At 45.9% G+C, this 14277-nt stretch overlaps 1 protein-coding gene across 2 annotated transcripts in view; it reads right to left on the bottom strand.

Moving 5' to 3' along the window:
- Positions 1-545: 545 nt before the first annotated feature.
- The window catches only part of LOC136966370 (protocadherin-9), a 136671-nt gene continuing 122939 nt past the window's right edge, over positions 546-14277 (bottom strand). For both annotated transcript variants that reach the window (XM_067260871.1, XM_067260870.1), the window contains one exon: positions 546-913. In XM_067260871.1, the coding sequence (XP_067116972.1) occupies positions 546-913 (368 nt within the window). The remainder of the gene's footprint in view (positions 914-14277) is intronic.

Here is a 14277-nt window from a genome sequence, read left to right as displayed (position 1 = left end):
ACACAGGGACAATGACAGACTATACAAGAGTCCACTAACAGTGTTATAAGAACAACGCTTTCTTAATTATAACTCCATTTTTCTTTGATTGTATAGGTTAATATAGTCCCGAACAACTCAATAACAACCACGTCACAATATTGGAATATATTGGTCAGCCTTAATAGAGTTTATCTGTTGAATAAATGCGCTCAATCTTCATTTCCTTCATTTGCAAAAAGTACCTTTTTTCCACCTTTTTGTCCGGAAGTGAAGAACATGTAAAGTAATAAAAAGAAAAGTCTGTTTGAGGAAATCCTTCAACCAAATGAGACGGGATGTGAAAACCTGTCTTGCGCCATCGTAAAAGTCGGACCGTAGCACACACTGCATAAGCTCTAGTCTATTGGCCTACATGGTACATGTAACTATTACACTGCTGAAGCGTCAACTTCAATGAGATAAAACTACTTAGGAAAGAAAACAGACAAGCCGAGCATGTGTGTAGCGTAAGCAGCATCTGCAGTGTTCAGATGTGAGAGAGTGGAGCCAAACCATGACACTTCCTATAGCTGCTGCTCCTTGGGGCTTTCTGGCCCAGTGGTTGGCTGATAAGACTTCAGGCTGGCCAATGGGATGTCAGCCATGTGACCAGGGCTGTTGAAGTGTCCCTCACCGCTCCCGAACTGCTTCCTGTCCCCAAACTGGTCCCGCCCTCCGTCGTTTTTCCAGGTCCGGGTCAGGGTGTGACCGTTGAGGAGTTTGTCTTTGGGGCCCCACTCTTTGGGGGAGGCGAAGCTGGACACAGGGGACTTGGCCTGGTAGGAGGTGAGGGTGGGAGGCATCCAGCAGTTGTCTGAGTGGCCCAACACCAGGCATTCCTGTGTGCACATCTCCGTAGCCTCCACCAGGCCTCGTGGCCCTAGGGGCCCATCTGAGGGGAGAAGAGGAAGGAAGAGGAACACAACATCAGAACCTTTTTGTTTACGCACCATACATGGAATGATGTGTCATGGTAGTTGCATAGCGATGCAGTTCATTCTTATCAGTCTTAACTGAGACCTTGTCAGGATAGAAAAGTACTTTTAAGGACAGTATCCACATCGGAAACTAGTGTCTGGATAATTAGTTGGATCACATTTTACTGCCATAAAGTCTCAACTTCTAAACCTCATCGTGACTTCATTACTGAACATTGCTGCTCATATTTTATTCATGGGGTGCCCTTGTGAGCATGTGTTAATTTATGTTTCAGAAAAACAAAGAGCAACTTCTTCAACCAGCCACAGAGCTTGTTAAAAAGCCGACTTGTTTTGAAAAAGGTTGAGGTCTTTAGATCTACTCCAAAGTCCTGCTGAGAACAAACTAAGTTCACAAGAGGCAGAGGCAGAAGGGCGGTATCTAATCTGTTCTGTTTATCTGATTGTCGAGTCAAAACTTTGTGTTAAGGGTGAGGACCAGCGATGATCAGTCACAGAGAGGGTTTCACCCTCTGCTGAGCATTAAGAAAGCCAACACAGTGTTTTTTCAGCTGGAGAGTCAAAGTTGAGGCCTTAGTCATGTGTTTGAGAGTCAAAGCTCAGGACTGTCATTTGTTGAGAGTCAAGGAGCAGGACTGAGTTCTGTTTTGGGGCTACTCATTATGTTGCTCCATACAACCAATGTTAGACTCTACACATCCATTTTCTTGACTTTGGCACCTGGTGCACAGACCATTTTACACTACAATATCAATAAAATGCATAACTAATGCAAAAAACGATGCAACTTAATGGGCATGTTTAAAAATATATCCCATCAGGGCAAGACATATTTCATTTAATAATTACCATCTGAACTGGCACAACTTGGCAGCAACACAATCAAACACAGTCAGTGTACCTTAAAACGTTTTATTTTTGTAATCATCAACTTCATCATTAAGCCATGGTATAAGTCTTTGTGCAACAGAATGTGTTTTTGACTTGGCAAGATAAAAGCTCTTGCAGAAGTCTCTGTCTTGGTGCTGCCGTTAACCTGTGTTTGCTGTGGTTGATCTATTTCCTTGGATTGCTACCTCCACAGATAACCTCCCTAATAACATGGCTCATTTGATCTACTGGGAACTCAATGTGGCACCTGCTCCTATCCCTCACCAAGACAGAATCCCATACTGGATACTGAACTAAGGACAAATACACACACTCACTCATTGGTGTGTGTTTCGTGTTTGTTTGTGTGTGTGTCTGTGTGTCTGTGTGTGTGTGTGTGTTAGAATTAGTATTAGGGTTAGAATTACATTAAGGGTTTGGATTAGGATTTAGGAATAGATGCAGGATAATAAGATATGGTTGGGTTCAGGGTTAGGGTTGGGAAAACAGGATTTTCAACGGGGGCTAAAATGTGAGTCCCCTCAAGAACAGCAATACAGATGTCTGTGTGTGTGTCTGTGTGTGTGTGTGTGTGTGTGTGTGTGTGTGTGTGTGTGTGTGTGTGTGTGTGTGTGTGTGTGTGTGTGTGTGTGTGTGTGTGTGTGTGTGTGTGTGTGTGTGTGTGTGTGTGTGTGTGTGTGGAGAGACTTGGGGTTGGGGGTGTCTCAGGGTTGACAGTTCAAGTGAATTTCCCTGAAGCACTGTCGACACACTGTACACTTGACGTTAATCTCACATAGAACAGGGCATAAACAATCATATTTTCTTGGCAGAGGAGTTCCTTGAATTAGTCGTTATTCTCCGTCTCTACCCAACCAAATGTGATTAACCCTCGTATCTGCTAAGTTAGAATTTGACAGCCATTCCACATGTTGGCTAGCTCCATGAGATTTGAGCGAAGCAGAGGCCTTCAGGGTCTGTGTTGAGGACAGTGGAAATTGATGTAATTGTGCCAGCCCACTCTTTTGTGGCTTAATATGAACATGTTGCCCTACTCCTCCGAGCCCCTCTATAGCTGTGGAAACTTTGTCCGGGCTTTGAGCCATCAGAAATCATTCTCCATGTTCAGATGGGCCAGAGGAAGCGTCTGGAGGGGGGTGGGGGGGAGGGGGAATCAGCCCCCCCCCCCCCCCCCCCCCCCTTGTCCCTGTAGGGTTGGACTCGAGTCTAGCAACAGGCTATCATGGGGGCTATTATGGGCCTTGTAAGGAGTCTGAAGAAAGGGGACATTATCATGGAGGCACGAGGAGGGAGGGGGGTGGGGTGGGGGGTTAGAGGAGGGAGGGGGGTGGGGGGTTAGAGGAGGGAGGGGGGTTAGAGAAGGAGCGTTGAAGGAGGACAGGAAGATGAATTTGATAAATTAGACTGGAGGGGAGAGAGGGGAGACAGTTAAATGAAAATGGGAGGACAGGGACAACGAGAGAGAGAAAGAGAGAGATCATCTTTGACTGTGAGAGAGAGAGGGGGACGGAGGGTGACAGAGAGAGAGAGACTGAACAATGAAGGGAAAAAAAAAAGTGTGAGAGAGAGAGAGAGACAGAGAGGGAGAGAGAGTGAGAGGGAGAATCCATGATGACAGGGTTGTTCCAGAGTTGCATGTTCTGACACACTCAGATCAGCAGGAGGCAGGTTCCTCCTCTTCCCATCATGGTTCTGAAGGAGGGCAGAACCCCCTCAACACTGCAGTCGTCCATCGCACCGTGTTCACTGGAAAAGCTATGTTTGTGCCCCAGTCAGGGCCAGCTTACCGTACCATAAATCACTCTTCCCTCTCTTCTCCTTCTGATGTTAGGAAGAGAAGGCAGCAACTCCTCTCAGACGAGACACTGTTATCAGGTGAGGCTATCAGTTTCTTCATTAATCACATGTAGCTTTTCTATTCTGCCGACGTAATCGCTGTGGCGATTAACATGCAGATCGGAGGCAGGTCACGTGGCCAATCAGAAGCACCCATGGGCAGGGAACAAATGAAACAATCCATCTCCCTCCAATAGCTTCCTGCTGTCGCAGAGTGGCCGGGAAAATCCTAATTGAAACATCCAATCAGACGAGGCTCACCTGTCACGCGGCAGATAAAGTCAAGGGCTTGGTGGAGTCCTGACCACATGAACGTTCCTCAGACAGACATCACAGACTTCAATCATCCCTTTTGATCAAAGACCATGTTGGGCCTTGTGTTTACCGGATGGGACATGACATCGAAGGGTATTTGTCAGTGATTGATCCTACAGCATCATGTTACTGTACGTTTGACTTGGATCGAAACGTCAACATGAAACGTGTCGTGAAATCTTTGAATGAATCTTCTTTACGTTTGATCGTGGCTGGGCTGAGCATGGGCGCATACATATGGATGATATTGCTCAGAGTACTGGAAGCAAGAAGGCTCAATCTTCACCAGTACGCTGACAGACATGAATGCACGTAGATTTACCAACCACAGTTTAATGTATAAATCGTACATTATGATGAATACAAAAAAATTGACACATTTATTTCTAGCCTTCAAACTTGACCTGACCTCAATGGTTTTGTTGCGCCTCCCTCACTTGAAACGCTTTCTGTGAGGCACCAGGACTGAGGGAAAAGACCAGACGAGTTCACTCAGGCTAGGTGAAGGGTTTGCATCCCTATTTACAATATGCATTTATTTCGCTTCGGCAGACAGGGCAGGTCAAGAAGGGGTTCCCAATATAGACTACATGAAGCTTGCGCTGGCAGTCAAGTCCATGGTATTTCTACACACTTGGATATGTGTGTGTGTTTGTGGTTTCCTGCATCTGCGTATGGTTCAGGGCCTCTCATGTGTGTTGTGGTTGCTGGTTTAGCCTCCTGTCCTAGCAGTCACATGGTCAGCCTCCAGTCACATCGATTACCTCACTACTGCCCTTGACATCACCATGTCACTTATCAGGGATCTACTGTGGAAACTAACAGGACATCGGAGAATGAGTGTGTGTGTGTGTGTGTGAAGGGTGAGAGTTGGCTGAGCAAGCTGTCTGACTAGAAGAGTTTAAAAAGTGGAACAGGAACAGGAGAATGGGGCACAAAATAATACAAATCATGTTTTATACAGTTGTAGCAGGTCACACGCCGACACACATACACACTCAAACACCGGCCTCTCTCCACATGTAAAATTCGTAAGAGCTGGACACCGTGACAGGAACCTGAGTGTCTGGAGGCCTCTCCCTAAACTGCTCACCACTCTCGCGTTTGGATGAGTGAATATGCTAATGAACTTGCCCCCTCCGACCCTCAGGTTCCTGTCATGCAAAATGCTCCTCGGCTGTTGTTGCTACCGACGCACTTGGTGACAGCTCACCAGAGGGCAAGCTTTCTCCTTGCGGGCGGAGAGACAAGCACTCACACGCACTCAGACAGGTATGGTGTATGTTCAACACGCAAGTTTGCTCACAAACACCTATGCACACGCGCGCGCGCGCGCGCACACACAACAAACATTAGCCAGTGGTTGAACATTCTCTGCAGTAGCCCTTGGTTCTTTAAATAACACTGATGCCCAGGTGCTGAGGGGTGCAGGCCAGAGCCAGCCACTGTGTTAGAATGCTGCTGACTCCTGCTTACTGCGCCAATACAAATGTTATCACTGTCCAAAAAGACAGAATACTCCCAGATAAAGAATTCATTAGGACCTCGTCCTGATGGAGAATCATTAAAACCTGTCAGGGCCGTTCCGTCTAAAACTACAGCAGCTGTGGAATTAGCCAACGCCGCTAGCGCCAACCGCTAAACACTTTAGGATACACACCCACACACACACACACACACAGACATGCACACACACACAGACACCTTTGCTGTCCCTCCCCCTCAGTTCACAGAGACACCGGTAGGGTAGAGAGGAGAGAAAGATCCACTCGTTTTAGGCCAGAGGCTGTTAGCAAGCATGAGAGAGCACAGTCCTTCCCCGCCAACTCTCTCCCTCTGTGTCTTCCCTGCCTTCTTTTTCTGTTTGTCTGCTGGCTAGCGCTAATGAGAAAACGCCTGGCTAATTAATAGTGATGCACGCTAGCTCCGCTGACATTCCGGGCCCACGCCAACGACCTGCGGATGAGACTGTGGGAGGGATGAATGGAGAGAGGGAGACAGAAGTAGAGAGAGAGAGAGTGTGAGAGTGTGAGAGGGAGAGGGAGAATTGGCTGTCCATAGGGCTTGTTTACTTAACTGTGCTGTTAAACATACCCAGATGTTGATATTTGGGGAGAAATTAATGGAGGATGGAGGAGTACTGTAAGTGGACGACTGAGGAGACAACAGGAACAGCCTACTGCTCTCTCTTTCATTCTCTCTCCATCTGTATTCATCCATTCCTGTAATATGTCTTATTTATCCCTTAACATGTATCAAGAGGTACTTTCATACTCACTCATCTTAGACACACACACACAGACAATAACACTATATGTTGGAGATTGTATTACTAAGAAAATAAGTTATATCTACAACCCTAGGCAGTACACATAGTCTGAAAGGACTCTGCGTCAGAAAGGATCACATTGATCCATAACAGAGAAGTGTGTTCAACAGACGGGCTGATCTGATGATGTGATACCGCTGGTGAGTGTGTGAGCATCTGTCCATGTGGGTGTATGTGTGTGTGTATGAGCGTGCGTGTGTGTGTGTTTGAGCATCTGTACATGTGAGTGTGCGTGAGCGTGTGTGGAGGACAGGGGTCTGTGCTGCAGTGGGAGAGGCCACCAGGGGCCTGGTGGTGAGGCTGGTGAGCAGAGCAGAGCCCGGCAGGGCGGGGGGCCCAGGAGACCCCTGAGCCCGCATGATGGAGCCTCCCCCGGGCTGCGTTAAGGCCAGGCGCCAGCATCAACACCGCCCCGCCCCAGTCCCTCCGGAGACATCAGCCAGGAGACGTTCGGGCGAGGGAGATGGGGAGGAAGGGGCTCAGGGAGTGTGTGGGGAGTGGGGGGGGAGTGGGGAGTGGGGGGTCGGAGTGGGGGGGTGAGGAGAAGGTAGACAGCAGGAGACAATCGGGCTGGATATATATGTGTGTGTGTGTGTTAAAGTCCATGGTCATTTTTGAAAACATGCTGACAATAATGAGTTCACTGTCTGAGTCACCTCAACATCCTTCTTTTACTGTCACAGGTCCAGAGTTTTTGGGACGATAATTATGTTGATAATGTATTCATTTAGCAGAGGCTTTTATACAAGGAGAGATTTGAACCTGCAACCTCTAGATCAGCAGTCAAATGTTCAAAAGATTTACCTCCTTGGAAGTTAATCCTGGATGCTTGTGGAAGCCGAACCAATATAATTTGTTCTACCCTGTCAACATGAGAGAGAATTACAACATGCTGTAGGAGAAAACAGGAGCTCTGGTTTCTTAGCTTGCTTTCATGTTGCACCAGGGTGCTTTTGTAGCACATTTCTATCAAAAATTAATTGATTCACTGTTGGAGTTTCAACCCAATTCTTTTTTCTTTTTTTTACAAGGTCAAATCAAAGTTTAAAGAGAGGGAGAAAGTGTATCTTGAATTAATTATAGATTAAATAATGTAATCTGCATTGGGGCAGGTTTGTTTTTCAAACTTTCAAGAATACTATGCGGCTTGCAATCAACACTTAGGAAGACAAAGATAAAACAGGTAAACCTTTGTTTTTTATGCTAGCTCATTTCCTGATGTTTCATGAGAAACATTGGACTTCAACTTATAAGTGACATGTTCCTGAAACAGGAAGCATTAACGTGTTACATGTCACTGTCATGTGACAGAGAGAAAGAGTGAGAGAGAAATGAATAGAGAGAGAGGAGAGAGGGAGAGAAAGACAGGGAAAGAGAGAGAGAAGGAGACAGAGAAAGGGAGACTGAAAGAGAGAGATAGTGGAGGGAAAGTAGTAACTGACAGACATAGACAGAGCGAGAGAGAAATGAATGGAGAGAGAGAGGAGAGAGGGAGAGAAAGACAGGGAAAGAGAGAGAGAAGGAGACAGAGAAAGGGAGACTGAAAGAGAGAGATAGTGGAGGGAAAGTAGTAACTGACAGACATAGACAGAGCGAGAGAGTGAGTGAGAATAAGGAGGATAGAACTCTTGGTGCAGGTGTAGGTCTCGTGTAAGAGGCTCGTCTCACACGGTGTTCTGACAGTCTCTAACAGGCTAGATCATACCAGCCCTGTCTGACACCCGTCTTCCCAGCCTGACTCTGTCCTGCTATCATCAGGCAATCCTCCCCATCAATCCATCCACAGGAAGAAGAGAGGTAGAGAGAACACGAGAGAGAGAGAGAGAGAGAGAGAGAGAGAGAGAGAGAGAGAGAGAGGAGAGAGGGAGAGAGAGAGGGACAGAGGGAGAGAGGGAGAGAGAGAGAGGTAGGAAAAAAAAAGACTAGGAGATGTCAGTGTTGACAACCAACTCATGAAGGCCCTTTTCCTTCCTGCTTTGTGTTCCTGTTCAATGTGAGGCGAGAGAAGACAGGAGGCAGGAAAAGGAAGTGTATTTGGGTAGGTGTAGAGTTAGGTTTAGTAAAGACTTGGTGTGTGCCTTTTCTGGCTTTTCCTTTTCTGAAGCCAACCTAGAAAGCATCTGTGCAGCACTCTTTCTCCATTTGTTAACCCTAACCTTAACAGAGGTCCAGTCTAGAGGACAGGACCATACTGCCACCCTCCTAAGGGGGTGGGGGGGTAAAGCTCAGAGAGGTGAAAGGTTATTCTGCAGCCCAGAGAGACTGTGCACCGCGTTTATAGAGGGAGGGAGGATGATAGAGGGAGAAAGAGTGGGAGGGAGAGAGAGGGAGACAGGGGAAGATGGAGCGAGAATGAAAGAGAATGAAAGATTCCTTAGACTCCTAGGATTCCTAGGTGATCTTCTTGCCCAGGGGGGTCCTAACATAAAAGTGATTGCTCCTAGCATTGCTGCATATTGGTGATAATAAAGAAACTACACCTTTACCTTCGACAAGGAAGAAGTGCTTGGGTAATTTGTGTGTGTGTGTGTGTGTTTAGTGGTAGTCACACACACACCCACCCACACACAAACACATTCTCTCGCTCTACTCTAACACTTGGGAATTATGGAATTCCATTACACACACTACACAGACCCAGGATCTTTTAATCATGGCTGACAGCTGGTTTTGACCTGGGTTCTGCGATGTTGTAGACCGTAGATACGGATCATGTTGTTAGGAGAGGCCAGACACAACCACGGAAAGAACTGGAACAGTCTCCACCGACGCCCAGAGTCCTCCACCTATTATTAATCAGTCTCTATGAGCTATACAGGGATCATATCACATGTCCCTGGCTGTTCTAAGTGATGTGTGACTGGACTGTCTGAATTTTTGACAAATGGTCTGATTGAGTTTTGGACATCACAGCAATGCAAGTTTGTAAAATATATTAAACTATGCATTATGCGTCTAGAAACTGATTTAATCAAAGAAAGTTGTCGATTGAACATTATTGTTTTTAGATTAGTGCTGACTGCATGTGTTACCTGAGACATTTTCATGTTGTTGTTTGTTGTGTTCTTCAAAGCTTGTTTCCCAATTACTCGCAATTCAGAACTGGTTCACACAACACAACACAGAGTATATCTCATCTTAGATTCTGTGAGAATCACTAATGTGCATAACACCCATGGCACCAAACGCATCAGCAACAAGGTGCTGTGTAGGCTTACCCTTTAAAAGCCCACACAAGACTGCAAAGCCACAGTCACTGCACTGGTATTAACATAATCAGAAACACAGCCTGAAGTAGAGCTGTTCATTTCTGCACAAGTGTTGAGGGAAGTAATAGAAAAACACAGAGACACACCAGGGTGAGTTAGAGAGAGAGGGGGGAGGAGGGAGGGAGACACAGAGAGATTGGCAGAGAGAGAAAAAGGCAGAGAGGGAGAGGGGGGAAAGCGGGAGAGAGAAGGAGGGAGAGAGAAAGAGAGAGGGAGAGTTGCAGAGATAGGGAGAGAGGGAGAGAGGCACATAGATTGATAGAGGAGAGAGTGGCAGAGAGAGGGAGTGGCAGAGAGTGCGAGAGAGAGAGCGAGAGAGAACGAGAGAGAGCGAGCGAGAGCGAGCTAGAAAGAGCTAGAGAGAGAGCGAGAGTGAAAGAGAGTGAAAGAGAGCGAGAGAGAGCGAGAGAGAGCGAGAGAGAGCGAGAGAGCGCGAGAGAGAGCGAGAGAGCGCGAGAGAGAGCGAGAGAGAGGCAGAGAGAGAGAGAGGCAGAGAGACTCAATTCACTGTGTTGATCATTAACGGGAGCCTGGAGAAATTTGATAATAAAATAGAGGGCTGTAAATCCCCTGAGTGGGCTCTAATTGCAGCTTGGTGGTACATCTTCTCCTGGAATAATTGTAATTTCAGAACATCCTCTACCTACATGAACACTTATTCATCATTACCTGGAGGAAGGGCTTCGACTGTACCTGACTAGCTGTCTATAATAGGGGCTCCACATCCTAAAGAGCTGACATGCTCAGTTTCATCCAGCCTACAAGCCAGTGAACGTATGCAACAGTAGGAATAAAGTATGTTGTGACATTGCTACTCTGAATCATCCTAAGGCAAGTTCCTGCATCCTTTGGTCAGAGCATATCATTCACCATATCATTCTCCTAGGTCACCATTAGCCAACACAATCAATGTTTACGTAACAGTATGTTAGCAAAGTCTCTTGGCACATCTGCTGAATATTGATCAGAATGTGTGCATAAGGATTACCGAAGGGCATGGATAAACCTTTTGTCGTAACCTTCAGTAAAACAAGACTGAAACTAAGAAGCAACGGTTAGGCTATGTTATGCCTGCCAACTGTACAACGTGCATGTACTTGTAATTACCCGGAACTTCCTCAGAGCTCCTGCACCATGGGCGATTATGGGTTGGTGGCAATAATACACTTTCCAACATTTCCCCCTTCCAGAACTGTGAAACACACACCCGATCATACATCAGTCAAGTGCCAATTCTGAAAACAACTGGCAGTCGTCCATGTCTTTCTCTGTCCAAACCAGACCCTGTAAACAGACGCCCTGCATGTTGTTACAGTCCTACACTGTGTGCCTGGCTAATGAAGCGTGCATCAAGAGGGCACACTTGTACAGATCCACCTGTTTTCGTGGTTGTTTCTTTGACAGAATACTCGCTACACAACCTCAGGATTATGTGTTTTGGTGTTCCGGGTTGTAGTCTGTGTCTGTGGAGCGTAAGCTGGTTGCACAGCAGTGCCGAGTGTCGTGTAGTTTACAGCCACATGTCTGCTCGTTAAGGAGGGGAATGTGTCACAACTTAGGAAGCAGCCATGCGCTAAATTGCCTGTGATGGAATAAGTTGGCTCTTCCTGTCCAAGTTTGCCAGCGTCTGGAGCACAGTAGGAGGGTTCTAAAGGTGTGCGGGTGGACAGGAAGTGGTAATTAGTGAGTTAAGTCCATTAGATCATCCGGCTTGTTATGGATGAAGCAACATTGGGAGGGGGAAGAGAAAGAGAGAAAGGGGGGGGGCTGCAGTACTCTCTTACATGACTGTAGTTCAGGCCTGCAGTACTCTCTTACATGACTGTAGTTCAGGCCTGCAGTACTCTCTTACATGACTGTAGTTCACTTCAAGCAAGAAACACACCACATCTGGGGGTTGGTTGTTCGGAAGTTGGAGTCTGTCTTAACTTGGGATCAATTTCCTTGTGAAAATTAAGGTGGGAAGTAAGGGGATGGGTAGGGTAGGGAGGGAAAACAATGAATTTGGTTCAGTTTTCTTTTTACACTGTTGCATTGCATTGTGTAAGACGGTATTATTGGGGTGGAATGTGCTCATCCTGCATCTCCCGGAGAGTGGGTGTTTTCTCAGCCATGAGATGTGTGGAGGATTGGAGGTCAGGGTCTGGCCCAGCTCCCCTGTTGTGGGCAGGTGGCGGAGAACTTCTGTCAGCCAAGTAATTAAGTGTCCATCGCAGGCTTGCAGGAGGGCTGGGCTTCCCACAAGCCACTTCCTGGCTCCATCTGTGAAGAAGATGGGAGGTCCAATATGGCCGCCATATGACAGGTCTCGCCAACCAGCACTGCAGTACCACTTTGAACTCCTCAACTAGAGTAGGCGACAAATCTGTACTGCTACAACAAAAGAGTCTTCTTTAATACCGACACATCAAACTGTAATTGATCAACGTTGTTTGCGAATTTAGCCACAAAAGACAAAGACTTTATATAGCGACAGTGGGAATCTAAAACGATGGCGTGTGTGTAGGTCAGAATCTATGTTCTGAAACCGTTGTCCCGATAATGAGGTACATTAACAAACACGCAGGCATTTGTAAATAAAAGAAAGCTTGTTGTAATCTGCGTGTGACATCCTGTGGATGAGGATAATGTACCACTGTCATGTCAACCAGGGACGCATGGATATGTGTGGCTACTCTGACTTGTAACATAATTACATGTTAAAAAACAATTTGTTGTTTTTGAAGATGGCTGCAATTAATCTATCAAACGAGCGACGCTGGATGAAACGAGAAGAAAGAAGAGGAGGGTCGGGGGAAAATAAGTGCCAGCATCGGAGGAAGAAATTATAGGATGACCTTACTGAACAATGATTTATGGATGCAGTAGTCAAGCAATTACAGCAGGTGATACCTTTGAAATTTCAAACCATGGAAATTAACTTTGCTAGCGGTTAACTTGGGCCACCTTTAGCAAGGGCATCGCTAAATTGCTAGCTACATTAGATGAGTCCTTTGCCATCTTTCCTTGTCCCTCAGCAAAGTGATTGTACAGCAATGGAACATGTTTTCCCTCTCATGATGCTAAACCACCTTGTCAACACCCAGTCAACAGTTTAATCAAAGTAGCACTGTGTTTTATTGCCTCGATTAATATTTAATTTCCCTACTTGCTTTCATTCATAAAGAATCTAATGTCCACGTCCAGTTCTGCACATCTGTAAAATCACCTTTGAAATCCCAACCTTTATAATAACAATCCAGTCACGTTAATCCCACAGATTACTCTCTTGTGCAGGTTTAATCCACATTACCTGAGAGACACACAGGCAGGGTTAGAGCCGTGAGCAGACTGTCGTCATAAACCCACAATCCCCATCCTTACATTCCTTACACATATCTCCCGCTACTCTGTGTCAGCTGCAATGGCAGTGACCACATGAGGGAACATTGAGAACATTGAAATAGCACTCGGTCACAAAGAAGATACCCTTTCCTGGGGAGAAAGGAGAAGGGAGCCTTGAGAGGACTCAGCAAGAGGAATATGCATTCATTGTCTATGGCCCAGATTTAAAAAAAACTTGGTTTTGGTACAGTAACCTTGTAGAATTGAGTTTCCTTTGAGAGATTGAGACATTGAAGATGTAAGGACAGTTCACATACTTCCCAGAGAGTGTCTGCAAAGTCTACACAAACTTCATTTCAATTATTTGACAGCACTTTTATGATAACCAATCCTTCTCACCAGCTGTCAGATCCACAGAACGGTGAAGAGAATTTAAGAGAAAAGGGATATGTCCACTTAGACAAAGAACTTGATAAGCGCCATGGGTAAATATAGAGGCAATTGTGCCATCATCAAAATTTATCACAACTTGCCCTTTGTGAGACCTCTCTCTCTTTTCAAGAAAATGAGTGACATGTTAAAATGGTATTTGCAGGAAGAAATGTTTTAAGGGCACTCTGCCTGTCAGCATGTGTACACATATCTGGATGAGGCTGAGAGTAGGTGTTTGCTAAATTCCGACAACACTCTGTGTGTGTCTGTGTAAAGAGACTCAGAGCGTCAGAGAGGAGCATTTTGATGTGGACTGATTGCAAGGCCCTTCCGTCACGGACAGGATGTCAGCTTCTCTCTCATCAGAGACTGGCATCTCTGCTGACGTTAGCTCAGGCCTGTGCCATCAGCAGAACAGCAAAGCTGGCACCACCTATCCTTCCCTACGGCACCCTGTAAATAGATTAGGACAACAACAGCAAATTCACCATCTCTCTGACGAATGTTCACAAAGCTAAGGGTCGGATTGATTGGAAAAATTACTTGTTAATTACGTCAAGTTGTTTATTTTCGATCTCCCCTCCAATTTTTTTTCACTCGCTTCATTGTTTTTTCACCCTGGCTTCATTTTGTGAGAAATGAGAGCAATTCTGCATAATCGAATGCTTGAAATCATTAGTGAAAAGGTGTACTGTACCAAAGCAATCTTACTAACATTGCAACTGCCAATTAGGAGCTATAATCAGCCTGTGTCTGAGAGAGTAAGGTGGAAGGGTGTTTTCTGTCGGGTTCCGGAAATCATCTTTGAGGTAATTGGCTTCACATTGTTTTATTATTTTCTATTCATTCACACTTAAAAAGTGTGCATGCGTTCATTGCGTTGTTTAACGGCAGCGAAAGGAACAATGCTCATTTGTCTCAA

The sequence above is a fragment of the Osmerus mordax genome, chromosome 22 (assembly GCF_038355195.1).
Source record: "Osmerus mordax isolate fOsmMor3 chromosome 22, fOsmMor3.pri, whole genome shotgun sequence".
NCBI lineage: Eukaryota > Metazoa > Chordata > Actinopteri > Osmeriformes > Osmeridae > Osmerus > Osmerus mordax.
The sequence above is the reverse complement of the archived record's forward strand: the minus strand, read 5'-3'. Positions and strand labels throughout refer to the sequence as shown.